The 15826-nt window shown below is 44.5% G+C and overlaps 2 protein-coding genes across 3 annotated transcripts in view; one reads left to right on the plus strand and one right to left on the minus strand.

Annotated features, from left to right (window-relative positions):
* Window positions 1–7650, plus strand: part of LOC123791797 (phosphatidylinositol 3,4,5-trisphosphate 3-phosphatase TPTE2-like) — a 119946-nt gene extending 112296 nt beyond the window's left edge. The window contains exons 14-17 of the mRNA XM_087864913.1: window positions 1781–1860; window positions 4501–4596; window positions 6021–6091; window positions 7536–7650. Of these exons, the coding sequence (XP_087721039.1) occupies window positions 1781–1860; window positions 4501–4596; window positions 6021–6091; window positions 7536–7650 (362 nt within the window). The remainder of the gene's footprint in view (window positions 1–1780; window positions 1861–4500; window positions 4597–6020; window positions 6092–7535) is intronic.
* SLC25A15 (solute carrier family 25 member 15) overlaps window positions 4122–15826 on the minus strand; it is a 33813-nt gene continuing 22108 nt past the window's right edge. For both annotated transcript variants that reach the window (XM_045796899.2, XM_087865167.1), the window contains exons 5-7: window positions 13605–13774; window positions 12560–12718; window positions 4122–11507 (exon numbers count right to left, since the gene is read on the minus strand). In XM_045796899.2, the coding sequence (XP_045652855.1) occupies window positions 11383–11507; window positions 12560–12718; window positions 13605–13774 (454 nt within the window). In that variant the 3' untranslated portion in view covers window positions 4122–11382. The remainder of the gene's footprint in view (window positions 11508–12559; window positions 12719–13604; window positions 13775–15826) is intronic.

The raw sequence follows: 15826 nt of genomic DNA on the forward strand, positions 1-15826 counted from the left end.
GAGAGGGGACACAAGCAGGGGGAGTGGGAGAGGAAGAAGCAGCCTCATAGCAGAGGAGCCTGATGTGGGGCTCGATCCCATAACGCCAGGATCACGCCCTGAGCCGAAGGCAGACGCTTAACCGCTGTGCCACCCAGGCACCCCATGTTCTCTGATTTTTTGTCATTTTTTTTTAATTCCACATGAGTGGAATCATATGGTTGTCTCTCTCTGACGTATTTCACTTAGCATTATATTCTCTAGGTCCATCCACATTGTTGCCAATGGCAAGATTTCATTTTTTTTTTTACAGCTAAGCAGTATTCCATTGTGTGTGTGTGTGTGTGTGTGTATACACTGTGTATACACACACACACACACATCTTTACTACATCTTCCTTATCTGTTCATCTGTAGACAGGCGCTTGGATTGCCTCCATACAGTGGCTATTGTAAATACTGCTGCAATAAAAACATAGGGGTGTATATATCCTTTCAAGTTAGGGTTTGCATATTCTTTGGGTAAATACTTAGTAGCAAAAGTACTGGACCATATGGTAATTCTATCTTTAATTTTATGAGGAAACTCCATACTGTTTTCCCCAGTGGCTTGTAGTTTACTTTGAACCAGCTGTAACATTTTATTGGTTTTTTATTAATTAATGAGTTAAATAAAATTTTTGACACGTATTTTAAAAATGCAAGGTACAGGACAGTGCTATGGTACGCAACAATTTCTATAAAACAGAAGTGGGAAATAACATGTATTCATATTTGTGTGTACATACATACATAAAAATCATATTTGATTATATGTGCATAAAATACCATTTGGAGCTGGAGAAATAAACAGGTGGGAGTGGGTGAGACAGACTCTTCATCTCACGTCTTTTTTACCTTTTTAACTGTGTAAATACGCTTTATTTTAAAAGTTTTAAATGTGTGGGAATGAAGCTTATAAATCAGTGCCCTTTCCTATCATGTGATAAGTATTTGAATTAATTTACATTTCACTGATTTCTGGTGGACATCAGTGCAAAGGAGTTCTGCAACTGGAATGGGCTGGGGGAAATAAGCCTAAGAAATGATGACACTTAATACAAATTAATAATGTGGTATTAGTGAAAACAATGCAAATACAATATGAACATCTAGAATGATTAATACGTGACTTAGTTAGAATATTTATTTCCATATCTTCTGTGCATGTTTATGACATTTATGGTTAAAAGAAAAGCAGTAAGAATTAATTGAAGGCTTGAGAAACCAGCCCTTTAAGAACTACTAAAAGGGGGTCATTTGAATTGAATAAAGAGCGAGAAACCATTTGTCTGTAGATGTATCCTGAATGCCACAGGAATGTTTGATTACAGCTGTCCAATATCTTCTTAGAGACTGCCCTAGGAACTGGAGTTAGACGAGGGCAAGAGGAATTTGACTGTTTATTTAGAAACATTATGGGATGTCTGAATGAAGCAAGCAACACATTAGCAGAAAAGGTTGCAACTCACCAACCTGATTTTTTTTTTTCTAGAAAGGGGAAGAGATGAAATTCAAAGTTTTAGAAGATGAACTATATGTCTTTTTTCCCCCTCCAGCTTTATAAATTGTGCTTTAGGAGACAAAGCTGGGCTCAAAGCTTTGTCTTCTGGAGATGGAATCCAAGCAAGACCAACGTGATTCAATATTGACACACTGTTAGCTGGGATAATTTTCTGTTTAATCCATAATGTTAATCGGTGAGACATTTTGCTCTTTGCTCTAACGAGTCTAACTTTATTTCCTTCAGGTGTTGGAAAAGGCAATGGAAGTGACCTAAAAGTACAAATAATAGTGCAGCACAAGATCGTCTTTTTCTGTTCAGCTTCCAAAAACTGTCAGGTAAGAGCATGTAAACTGGAAATTCTGGTGTTTGTTTTAAATCTCAATGTTAAACCAGCGTGTTGACCATCACTCGCCACAAAGACAGACTCTGTTGTTTTCTGGTGACCATCCAACCTGGTGTCCCTGGGTTTGGATGCAAGTCAGAGCTCAATTAAACGCATTATTCAAAATAGTTTTTTCAGGGCATTTTCCAGAATATATTTTCAGTTGAGAGTGTTGCTTGGCCTTTCATTTTTCCACACAGGCCAAGCATGTTCCCAGGAATCGATCAGAATTTTAAATTCATGTATCTGGTCATGTTTCGCCATATTGTCTTGGTCACTTTATAATAGGGCATTGATTCTGAAATTTTAGTGTGCATGTGCATCGCCTAGGAGCTCGTAAAGATACAGATACCTAGCCTGTACCCCAAAAGTATGATTCAGGAAATCCGGAATGGGGCCCAGGCATCTCTAGAGTTAGCAATGTCCCAAGTGATTCTACCTCAGATGTCCTACGAGACTGCACTGCGAGAAGGAACGCAAGAGTGGTCGGACGGGGGCAGATCTCTTTGCCCGAAGCAATGGGACCTGACAGTCTTTCTTACATGTTGACGCAGTGCCTTAGACTACCCACCTTTTCTAAAGCAAGAAGAAAGCTTCCTGCATCTAAAAAGTATAAACCCTCAAAATTCTCTCGCAAGGTTTTGTCTCTCTTCTTCTATTGCTTCTCCAACACCACTCCTTCCCCCTTGCCCCTCGGAAGACACTCACCCAGACCTCATCCTTGACTTCCTGTTCTCTCTGCACACACTCTACTCTTGGTTCTGCTCATCCATTCCCCAGCTTTAAACTATTTTTTTTTCTTCCATCCACTCTGCACATTTACGAGCACCCACCACGGGGCAGGTGCGGGGTCTCTGCCCCAACGATGTAACCACATTTGTCAGTCGGAATTTGTCAGGTGAGCTTTTCCTCTGCTTCTGCAAATGACACCAGAGTTCTCTCAGGCCTTAAAATGTAGTAGTATCTTTCTCTCTCTGCTGTGCCCCCACATCCAGTCACTCAATTCCTTCCTGTTGGTTATACCTTGGGAATCTCTCTTCACTCTCTCCATTCCCTTCTGTTCCCATTGCCACCGCCGAGTCCGGCACCTCATTTGCTCATGCCCGGATTTCTACAACGGTCTCCCTACCTCTTCCTTCTCCTCATACAATAGTGTAGAGAGTCCTGCAACATGCGGGTATTTCTCTGCTCCTACTGTGAAAAGCTGTAAGTAGAGCAAAAGAGGAACGCACTGTGCGCCCGTAGCCAAAGCCAGTTAGTATCTTTGGCTCAGTAAATCTGTAAAATAAAGATCACCTCTCATGTGTCGTGAGGATTAGATTATATATCAAGTTGCTTTGTGAGCTATAATCACTAAATAAGTGCTTTAAGTGGTAACTATCGGGCCACTTGGTCACAGGAAATGCCCCTCCGCCCCGTGCTTCGACAACTTATTTCCTGGCTCTTGAACCTTTAAGATCTTTCCCTTTCACACCTGAGAACTGAGCTTATTTCCATCAGTCACTTGACCACAGACTCCATTCTAGATAGATTGGGTGCCCTCTGACCCTTGGAACACAACACTCTCATTTATGTTTCATGTGTTTTCTGGCCTTTTCTCTCCCTCCCCCACACCACCCTGTGCACAGGATTCTCTTTTCACTCTTTCTCATGTATACAAATCCTTCCGTTTCTTCTCCTCTGTGAAGCTTTCTTATTCCATGCTTCTCATTAACCTCCCCAAAGCACACAACCACACACAGTCTTCATCATGCAGCTTGACGTGTAATTTATACATTCTATTGTTTCTTACGTGTATAGCTCCCTGAAGCATCACCTGAGTCTGCCCCTTCTTTTGTATTTTGCACAAGGACTAGCACAGACTCTTCTCATTGTGGGTGCCGCTATTATACAAGGGTAAATGAGTAACAAAGAAATACTCAGTATAGCTTCAAAGTCCTTCATTCCAGAACCTTGGCCGATCTTTGGTCACTCCATCCAGTAGTCGGCTATGGACAAGGTCTGTGATCCCATCAGCAAAACCTTTTTGATAAAACATGACCACTTACATATTGCTTTCTGAATGTCAAGGCCAGCTTTAAAACTGAGCTTGAGTGTGTCCCAGCATATGAAAATCAGGTGACACACATTCAACAGTAATGTTTAAATTGTAATAGAAAACTGAATACTTCGGTTTTCAACAGTCCAGTACCATAACTTCCAAACATGTTGGCCTTTTTTTTTTTTTTAAGATTTATTTATTTGACAGAGAGAGTACAAGGAGGGGGAGCAGCAGGCAAAGGGAGAGGGAGAAGCAGGCTCCCTGAGGAGGGAGCCCAGTGTGGGGCTCGATCCGGATCACGACCCGAGCTGAAGGCAGACGCCCAACTGACTGAGCAACCAGGCGCCCCTCACATGTTGGCCTTTTAAAAATGTGAACAGTATTACAACTTTATAGAAATAATGATTCGCATTTATTTATATGAGTAATGACTGGGCTGGGAGACCAAGCATACTTGATAAACCCAGGAAGCCTCGATAAGCAAACTGAATTTCACTGTTGTTCCCCCATTGGCTAGGGTTATAGTTCTGAATTCCATGTGACCATTCACAGATTCTTCATGATGTTGAAACAGACAGCGTAATAATTCATCTATCCAACTGCCCACCTGTGTGTGACGATGTGAAAGTGCAGTTTTTCTCTTCTTCGGTGAGTAAGAAACAACCTAGGCCGATGTTCTCATCTGGCCTTTTGAATGATTCTGATTTGGGTTTCCTTTGCTACAATCCCGGCAAGGAATATGATAGATGCCAACCTCTAGCCAGGGCCGGGGAGAAAAACAAGTCAGGTCTATAACAAAATTTTTTAAAAGAACATAGGTAAAGAGATTTTTGCTCAGTTATTTTTTCTAAATTCTATACAACTTGCAAATCAGAAAAGGAGAGGAACCGTGAGAGACTATGGATCCCGGGAAAACTGAGGGTTGGGGGGGTGGGTAGCCAGGTGATGGGTAGGTATTAAGGAGGGCACGTGTTACAATGAGCACTGGGGGTTATACACAACTAAGGAATTGTTGAACACTGCATCAAAAACTAATGATGTACTATATGCTGGCTAACTGAACATAATAAAAATTCTATACAATTGCATATATTTTCAAATGAGAAAAAAACCAAGGTATGTTTACTCCATAGTAGCGATCACATTTTTGTTTTGGATCTTTAAAACACATCACTCCCCGTAATTTATAAAGTACTTTAAAATGAGGGAGATTTGACTTTCCTTTGAATTGATATATAATTCATTTTAAATAGTATTTTTAACCCAATATTTACCTGATGAAAAATGGGAACGTTTGCCATTAGGAGTAATTTCTACTGAGCAGAATGTACAAGTGTTATTCTGTATGTAACAAATTTCTAAGCCTCAGTAGTTTTTCTATTAAGATCATCAGGCAGAACGGCCAACAACTAACGATGCTGATCAATTTAAAGCTTGTATCCTGTGCCCTCTTTCACCCCCTTGCTTGCTCCCTGTTGTGGGACAATCTGTTCGATAGGGAAATGGTATGTGTGTGGAAGCAAAGTGACCTGGGTAGTTTCCCATGCTGGACGGTCACCCTTTGATTACCGAAACCAGTCTGAACTCTAAGTTCATGGTCTCTAAGCAGCACGGCTACAGGCACTCCTGGCCCAGGCAGTGTTGGTAATTTTGTGATTTTCAAGGGCCAGGAGATGAAATCACTTTCAACATGTATAGATATTATTACTGACAGTTAATTATCAACGTAGCTGCTCCTTGTAGAAATGGACAATCTCTTTGGACATAAACTGGCATCATCGGTCTCTGGTCAGCACTATAGAAACTAGATTAGAGGACTGTTGTCTAAGTTTATAAATACAGAAAAAAACTACATTTCCTTACATTTTGATAGAAACAGCAAGAGAAAGAAACGGCCCTTTCTTAAAGCCTCTTCCTTTGTGTCATGAGTGAAAGGTTATATAGACTGTTAAGGGTTGGGTGTTTAATGGCTCCAATTGTTTGACAAATATAGAAAGGAAGGAATTTTAATCTCTTTGGAATTAGTTTTTAGTATTTTTACTATAAAAAATAACTTTTTTTTTAAATTTTAGGATCTTCCTAAATACTATGACAACTGCCCATTTTTCTTTTGGTTCCATACATCTTTTATACAAAATAACAGGTATGGCTCTGATATAATCCAGTAGAAACAGCTTCATCTCCAAGGTCTGTGTAAGGCAGAATGACACTCCTACCTTCAATTTATAGAAACCAAGAAATCCTCAAGTCCCCCATTCTTCATTGCCTTTGTCCTCTTATTCTGGCTATGTAAAATAGAGAGAGCTATTCTTGAGAACCACTGAGGTGTTATCCCCAAAGTCCACGACATAGGACTGTGTCACATAAGTTAAAACACATTCTAATCAGATTAGAATTACCCTATGGCAGGTCCTCCATATGTATTCATCTACTGATGACAGATCGCCCACCAAATTCTATGCCGAAAAGGCAGGCATCCTCGAGAAAGGCTTCAGCTAGTTTAAAGGTGACTGACACACTTAGATCTAAGGAAGAAGTTATAAGACAAAGTATCAGTGAAGACCGCTTTAAAAAAAAAAAAATCATTAATAGTCTCCCATTTAAAAATGATTTTCTGGTGACTAAATTAGGAAACCTTTTTTTAAAAAGGTAATTAACTGAAGATTACTATTCTAAGGAAACTTCTTCCCTATCTGGAAATTCATTCCTGAGTCTAGAAGTTCTCTAGAATTTTAGTTCTCTAGTACTGTAAGGAGTATTTGTTCCTCAGTGCTGAGAAGCTGGCACGTACTGGTATCACCATACTATCCATCCTCCAATACAAAAGGGGAAAAATATTTTTTAAAAACTCATGTTTTGAAGTAGTTGATTGTACGTGGCATGAATGCATAGTTCCCATGACATACAATCCTAGCCTTTTCTTCAAATCTGAACCACCTCTCATCATACTTCAAGTCCAGTAAGGCAACAGTAAATGGAACATCTGGTCTACATACTTCTAATACACTATTTAATGGAGTGAACTTTGGATTTGATGGAAAATTTTTACCAAACAATAAACCTTGACTCCCACCATGAACAGAGTCCCGCAGGAGACAGGTGGACACAGCTTCATTTGGTGCTTCTGCTCCAGGGCAGTACTTGCTAAGGGGCCCAGTTTCATCCTTTACACCGGCATGCTCACAGTGGAGAGGCAACACATTAGATCACTTTTCTCCTCACTTTTATAGAGTCCTAGGTTTCCCTACTACTAGGTACAGCGGTTTTGTTCATTACAAGGCGGTCAATTAGCAAAAGTGCCCTGTTCTCATTGAAGAACCACTCGGTATTTTAGTACTTGGTTTTAACACACATCTAGTCTGATTTCATATGGCAATTTGTTGTATTAAAGTCAAATGTCACTAATTCCATAAAAGGCAACGTGAGAAGAATCAGTGACATGTTGTTACTGATGATTAAGATTTTGTTCGCTAATAAAGGGGGAGGGGGAAGACTTGGCTCCAGGGAAAGCCAACTGGGATCAGGAGAGGGGCTGAGACTAACCTGGTTGACCTTCTGTGCTTGAAACGATGTTTCTTCTTTTCAAGGCTTTATCTTCCAAGAAATGAATTGGATAATCCCCATAAACAAAAAACATGGAAAATTTACCGTCCAGAGTTCGCAGTCGAGGTATATTTTGATGAAGTCGTAGCTGATACCTGATCAAGTGTAGTTCCCTTTCTAGGACAGAATCATGTTCTTCCCGATCCCTGCCACATATTTATGTCTTCTAAACCTACTTCCTTGCTGGTATACTCATATTTACATTGTATGTACATATGTTTTTGAGAAACCTTAAATATATACAAAGTAAAATGTCAGTGGTGCTTTTTTATTTTCTGAAGGCGCTATGGCAGGGTTGAGAGAACTACTGAGTGTACTGTGTTCCAAATTTAAGAGCTTGGAAACAACTTTCATATCAAAATAACATTTAAAATGGTTCCTCACAATACTGTGTGAGGTTTATTATGCATTTTTGGGTAAGTATTCCCTGCTTTCACATTTGTAATTTCAGATTAGAAAGGTCATTTCTATTTTCTTCCTCCACTTGATTTATAAGCTATTTGTTAACAAACATCAGATTGGCGCCAAAACTTGTTTTAAACCCAGAGAACTGTTCATATAAGCAGTCCCACCACTGCTTGTGCTGCAAGCTTCAATTACAGTCCTTGGGGAGGACAAGAGACTCTTGGTAAACGTAACCAGATGTTACTGTAGATTCTTTATCCTTTTTTGTAACATCACAGTGAAGTCTAAAGAAATGTCTGCCTAGAGACATCATCTAGATTATTTTAAAATCCACCCCTTCGCCTCACCGATCCTGCTCCCAGCCAACTTCATTTAAATTTAGGAAACTCTATGAAGAAAGGTTATCTTTTCATTATAAACACTGGTTAGTCCTGTGTCCACGGGGAATCCTATTCTCTTTGGTACTGGATGCTAAGTACCTTTACGTCCTTGTATCTTAATCGTCCTTATTTATGGACCTGGCCTGGATGCAGGTGCTCTTTTTCCCTCCAAATAGCCCTCCAAGGGTCCCAACTGCCAGTGCAACAGCCCATCTAAAAGGCTTTTTAGGAAAAGATGGGACTATATTACTCCTGTAATTTGTGTTACAGAAACACGTGTTGCAGCCGAACAGCTTGTACTGTGCCCGTGAAAATGCATGCAGCCTAAGCCAGAGCGGGCAGACCAGGCTGCAGGCTTGGGGCGGGGGGGATACTTAGCTGGCGATAAGGAACGAAGGAAACCCTAATTTTTAAGACTTGCTGTTTGAAAGAAGATTATAGTTACAGTTTCTCTTCCCTAACCCTCCAAGATGCATCAAAATTCCTGGCCATAAGGATTGCCACACTCCTGTGCTTTTGCTTGTATCAAGAGAATTTATGGAGGATGCCTCCTTAGAACCTGAGGTAAATACTTCCGTGAACAACTTGAGAATCGTCCATCATGATACATCGGAAGGATACTGTTTTTGTCAAAAAGAACTAACTACCCTGGAATAGAACTAGCCAAAATGTAATAGGAAGCTTAACTATTTTTAACAACAGAACAGCATCCTGTCCCATCACATGCACAAGGCACAGGGGGAATAATGCTAGCAGGCCACCTTTCACAACTGCAGAATATATTTTATATCCGGAATACTGCCGACAAAAAACAGTGCTCATTGCAATAAATCCACTACCTTGAAATATTACTCTACAGAAACACTCCTGACGGCTGGTTCTTAGCATGTAAAGTACTTAAATCATCATTCAAATATTAGGTAAATAATTTAATGAGGATAGAATTGCTTTAAACACACGATTTCAAGTTACTGTTTTTGTCTGGAGTACAGAGCTGAAATGGTACAAAGTGTGTCCAAATACCGAACCATGAATTAAGCAAACAGAATGAAAAAACACATTGCCCTGATTTAGGTCTCATTCCTTACTCCTACTCGTACTTGCCTCGGACTGTTGCTATTGCAGCTAGTTCAATCTTTAAAGGACAACGTGTGAGAGGGTCCACTGCCGACAGGCCTAACTCAGCTGGGCTCACGGGTGCAAGGCGGGGGCTCACGGATTCTGAAGTGGCTTACTTCCTGCTGGAAGCCAGCCCCATTTTCTCTTGCTTCAGTCCAGGCCTGTCCAGATGAAGCACCACTCATAGCTACTGACCATTGAAGAGAAAAGAAAAGGCAGAAAAATGGTTTTCTTTCAAAGAAAAAGCAGATGGCAGACCAGCCATTGCTCCGGAGTCCGTCAGGCACAACACTCAGCACCCCCCCCCCCTGCAAAAGTCTGCAGCAGCCCCCGGGGGGTCAGCAGCTCACTTCCCTGACCCTCTTGCTTCTGGCACATGGCTAGAGTTAGCACAGAGACTCTGCAGAGAACAAAGAGCTTCAGGAAACCGGAGGTTTCACTCAAGGCTGACACTGTGCCAACACGGACAGACACACACGGGACAGACAGGAGTAGTGTCAGCCTGCTCGCTTCCAGCCTTCCAGGCTGCCTAAGAACACTTGTTACTGAGAGCGCCCTTGCTGGTCTTGGAGAAGCACGGAATGATGAGGCTTGCCTAAGTGGGGACAAGAAGGGACCCTCTTACACCAGGTGACCTGGGGCTTGGGGGTGGAGGTTAGTGCATACATATGGCATAGCTTAATAAAATTACTTGGCTTGTTTCATTGCTTTAACTCCCTATATACAATCATGAAAAGCCACGGACTGCCAGTACCAAATGTAAAAGGCTCCAACACTGTAAGAAACATGGCAGTTCTGGATCCCGAGATAAACGTGAGAAAGGGTCAGCCCCAGCAGCACTCACTGTGGAGGACAAGCACTAGGTTCTGTCCAGTTCTGTCCAGCACTGTCCTCGAGGCACCAGACAGGGAGCAAGGGCTTCTCTTGGCTTTGGCACTCTGCTCCCGGGAAGGGTTTCTGATCAGGGGAGGCGATAAGTGAGTGGTCCAAAGTGGATCAACAGCCCACAGGCGGTCCAAAGAAATACTCTGCAACCCTACCCGGACCAGGACCCAGAGACAGAGGCTAAGGGCTGCTGTCAGTCACGGGTCTTCACACAGCACAGCAGCAGAGCCCCCCGCCCTCGGCCTCTCCCTAAAGCCCAGCAGGGGGGGAAGTTCTTTGGGAGAGAAGGAAGCTGGCGCAGGTGAGGGGCGCGCTGCTCTCGCCACACCTGACACTGCAGCAGGTGTAGATGACCCCTCATAGGGAATGAATGGCACTATTTTAACGGTAGAACGTCCTGGGAAAATCCGCGATGCTTACTCCTAACCTAAACCATAAACATGGAAGCCGCACCGGTACGCACGTATGTTCTCCTCGACAAAATCTACATGGATATTTTAGTTTTCAAGCACCACAGAAAAACTTAACAACTTTAGCCACTTAGAGTACGTACCAAGCAAATTTTAAAAGAGACCCTACATCTAGAACGAGTGCAGCGATCATTCAGAGCCATCTTCATGAAACATGGTTACCTCTGAGTTTTTCTCGTGAGGTTTGAGCTGAAACATGGGACCAAACTGTGCTCTGCTAACACGTACCCATCCGATCTGCATGGACACATACAGGTTTATGCCAAAGCCCTGACAGAACTAGAGTTAGCCGTTCAGATTGTGCACAGGGCCGGCGACTCACCCTAAATGTCCCACCAAGGACAACAGCAGCAACTTTTCTATTTCAGTACAATTATGGGCAGAAATTATAGGATATAAAATAGAGGCCCTTTCCACAAAGTTTAAGATTTAGGGTACAATAAGGGAAGACCAAAAAAACAAAATTCCTATGAAATCAAAATAATTCCACATTGGTCTTGTACTCCATGAAACCCTGAGATGAACTGTAGTCGTCCAACACCTCAACTTAGATCTCGGTTCCCCGGGACACTTCAGTATGCTTCAAACTGGCTCATCATCAGCTTCCTGCTGTATTCGTAGGCCAAAAAGAGTGCCCCATTGGCAGGGAACGCTCGAATCATAGTAGGTTTCAGTCCAGAATATAAGGCCGTTATTCCTAGAAGATAAAAAGTGATCAAAGACTGAGACGCCCGTCCTTGGAGAGACCCCGTAAAGCCACAGAGCACAGGGCTGGACTCCTACAAATCCAGACAACGCACTGAACACCAGCAAGTGATGCAAGGACTTCTTTCTAGATTTCCCGGGACTAATGGGAATGAAAGAGTAACGGAAACAAGGACAGGCATCAGGTCTTCTGGCAAAGCTGGGTGATGCTCAGATACCATATACACTAATCCCAGGCCGGGTTCACTCCTGGTAAGTGGACCAGGCCCAGCGGAGGCCTCATCTGGGCAGACAGAAGCAACCCCAGGGCCACAGGGGGCGGCAGCCTTGCAGTGTTGCCTGGGAGGGCAAAGACCGCAAGGCATTGGGCCAAAAGCAGAGTCGGAGCCCCGTGTCTACTGCTGGCACTGCCCAAGGTGGCTCTGAAGGTCCAAGTGGATGAGGGAGGTGTAAGTACACTGTGAAACTACGAAGTGTGATGCAACTCTGGGGTATGAACTAAACTGTCTCCACACCCTGGGACTGCTCACTCTCAAAATCAAGCCCGAGAAGTTCACATCCCGAGCTGGAAGGTGTATAGTGGATGCTGGAAGGACAGGTCTTTACTCACCAGTGGCACGACCCTGGCTTTACACAAACATCACCTAGAAAATCTTTATCCTCCTGCAGAACGCTCAATCAGAGCCCATCACCTTCAGGAAGTCTTAGCATTAGGGACTTGCTGCACGTTCTTTAAACTCCCTTAGTGGTTCTGCTAGAGATCATTTTCTGATACCATATTATATAGAACAAATGGGTCCCCTCAGGCAGTCTATTTTTAAAGTTCCCTCCAGGCTACTCAGAACACAACATCCTGGCCCAGAAGTGAGGAATAACAACATTAAGCATTCCTGAGAATGGAAGTAAGCTAAAGAAGGGGTTTAGAAACGGAAACCATGCTAGAAAGAGGACAGGAGGCAGGGGAAGAGAGCAACCTCAACAAGGCTTCCAGCGAAATGACTGGTCTACACACACCCACTCCATTTCTGCAATGAGCAGACTCACCTTCATTTCTCACAATGCTTATAACGGTTCCGATAAATCCTGCCTGCTTTCCAGACATGGAAAGAACTTGAATTCTGGATTTGACGCAATCCACTGGGTAAACAGCAAGCCAAAGGCAGATTCCACCAACTCCACCGCTTAACATCAAAGGGACAGGGCCTAGAGAAGGGAATGAGCAAACAGCGTTCTGTCTCAAGACCAGCATTTCCAGAGGTCAGTGTAGTGGTGGCTGCAGGTAGCTGAGAATAAAAATGCTGAGGCTCTGTCAGTAAGGCGTCTGCCTTCAGCTCAGGTCCCGATCTCAGGGATCGAGCCCCCTTTGGGCTCCCTGCTCAGCAGGCACGGGGACCCATGTGGCACTCCAGGCCTGCCCCTCATCACGGCAGGACCAAACTGGTGCCGGTCACTGTGGTGCCACAGCCCTGCTGTCCTGCCCTCCAGAGGGCTGGCCCCGCCAACGTAACACCCCCGCCATGGGGCATGAGAACAGTGGCCACTGAAACACAGGCCCCGTTTTTTCCAACAGTCTCAGTCTGAAGTATTTCAATATTTTAATACCCCACAGCCCTGATTCTTCCTTAACCATGAAAACCAAAGTTGTCTTCAGTTAAGCCTGGGAGCTTGCCTAACTGCAGAATAAGTCCCAACACTGAAGGGACGTGTTGGAGAAAAAAAAAGTAATCATTCATGCAAGCCAAACGTGCACAGGGTTGTCAAGCAGCTACACAGGACAGGCTAGAAAGAACGACACTTTTCAGTGCTCCGGAAACACTTTCAAGATTTATTACCAAGTTTTAAGCTTATGGCAAAATGCCTTATAGGCGATTTACCCATTTTTTGGAGATTTCCCACAGGAAAAGTAATTTCTGTATTCGCCCCTAAAATGTTATTCTAGTAAAGAAGTTTGGGATGCCCAACTTCAGCCCCGTCACGAGGACACGAGTGCACCCAGTGGAAGGTGCCAAGGCCCCTTCCAGCCTCCAGAAACCCCAGCGCCCGGCAGACCCCCACGGGCTCCACAACAGGCACCCCACGTCACGCTTACCTAGTTCATCCTTCGATCTCCCGGATGCGAAAAACGACCTGCTCAGTTCGTAGCCGCCAAAGAAGAAGAAATAGCCGGGCACCTCTCGGAGTAAGGTGCTGGAGAGGCCGTGGTAGAAGCCCAAGGGGCCGTCCTTCCTGAGCACGGTCTTCACCACGGACCAGACGGTGCTGCAAGGAGACAGGGAGCTGCGCTTAGGGCAGGTGGGAGTGGGGGCGGGGGGGGGGGGGTGGCGAGGCCAGTGATCCCACCCCAGTGACCGCCTGGCTCAGCCCTGGGCAGGCAGGGAACGGCTAATTCTAGAAACAGAGGGACCCGGATTCTGAGACTACGAGGCTTCTGCAGGGAGGAAATCTCAGAGCAGCACAGATACGATTATTTTGGGACAGCTGGTCTCACCTGAACTACCCGACAGCAATGACATTCAGGTGCACGTTCATACAGAGCTGCGCGTGCCCGCCACAGCTCCGGCCAAGATTTCAGCCGACCACACCGGAACCCCATCTCAAATGGAACCGTGTTCACATTTCCCAAGTGTGCCACTCAGCCAAGGAAGCCCTGAGAATACTCCTGGAAAAGGAGTTCCCTGGATTTTTGGAAAATCAGAAAGACGTCCTCTGGCTGTGGACAAAACAGCGAAGGACCTGGACCAGTGCCCACACGCGCGGTGGGCTCCCAGAGCCGCTCTGGGCCAACTGCTGGGCTCGCCCCCGCAGGCAATGGCTACTTTGCGGTGCGCAGGAAGCAGAAGGCAAAGAAGTAGGTGGCACCGAGCAACACTCCTGCCCGCGGACAGTTCTCCCGGAGGGGGGGGGGGGTGTCTTCAGGAATCTGCCCCACAGCTTCCGCCGTATAAAGGATTCCGTGAGCAGATCCGGACCCTCAGAAAACGTACAAATAAAATCCAACCCCTATCTGACAGGCAGAGAAAGAAAAGTCAGGGAAAGCCAGACAAGCTCTTGACTTTTATACTGCTTGTATCCCCTTGCCCTCCATAAACAAATGTGTTTTTTAGGGCATTCGTCCATTCTAGATGTCCTTATCCAAGACGTAAAAGAGCCAATACCTATTTTCTTCTGACACTAAGAGAAATTACGATAAGGAGCTGTCCAAACTCAGCAAGGACTGAAGGAATGTGTCCTGAAGGAATCTGTTCGGGGGCTTAGGGTTTGTTTTGTGTTAGTGCAGGGGATGAGCAAGGGAGTAGATGTTACTTGAAGGCAATTCTTACAAATTCTACAGGGCAAGAAGCACCGAGTATTTAGTTCCTAGAGCGTAGGTAGGCAAGAATTCTTATTTCAGGCTGATCAGAGCCCTGTAGCAGCTGGGACGCAGGGCTACACCATGGCAGGCTTTCTCCGTCAGGAAAACAGCCCCGGAAGCCATATTCTCAGTGCGGTTCAGAGAACCCCTTGCTCCTCACTCTGCTCTCAGCAGGTGACTGCGCTTGGACCAGTGAAGAATCGAGCCCCCAGGTAATAAGAGGCACTTCAGCAGGCTTCACCGGGCATCACTCACTATCCAGGTCCTTCCTGCAACTCGGCTCCCATTCTAGTGGGAATGCAACACGGTAATCCAACTCTACGTGACCGGCCCGCCTTCTGACCCATCTTAACCCCAGGCTGCCATACACCCCCGCGGGCACTGCCGCACCTAAAATAGAGTCAACCAGGATTTACTTTTGGGCAAGTTGTCCATTCGCTTAAGTTTTTGGAGCCAACAATTACTTTCTTTAAAAATACCTCAGGGAACAAATGGAGGGTTGCTGGAGGGGAGGCGGGGGGGGGATGGGGTCACTGGGTGATGGGCATTAAGGAGGGCGCCTGTTGGAATGAGCACTGGGTGTTATATGCAACTGATGACTCACTAAATTCTACCCCTGGAACTAATAATACGTTAACTAAATTGAATTTAAATAAAAAATTAAAATTGAAAGAAAACACCTTAAACTACTTCTAAGGGACCTGAGAGCAACTTCCTGGGTGCTATTCGTGTTCTACCTCTTAATCTGGGCACTGGTCACAACCGTGTTTGTTTTATGACTGTTAGAACCCCCACTCATGATTTCTGTGTATACACGTATCTCAACAAAAAGTTTTGAAGACTTATGCTTTTGGACCTCTAGGCTATAAGTAATAGATTCAAACTGGTTGTAATGAGTCTCAAGGGGGCAGATACAGAGCTCTATTAGAAGCCCCATCCTCTGGGGCGCCTGGGTGGCT

The sequence above is a fragment of the Ursus americanus genome, chromosome 10, assembly GCF_024610735.1.
Source record: "Ursus americanus isolate L20-20 chromosome 10, mUrsAme1.1.p, whole genome shotgun sequence".
In the NCBI taxonomy this organism is placed as follows: domain Eukaryota; kingdom Metazoa; phylum Chordata; class Mammalia; order Carnivora; family Ursidae; genus Ursus; species Ursus americanus.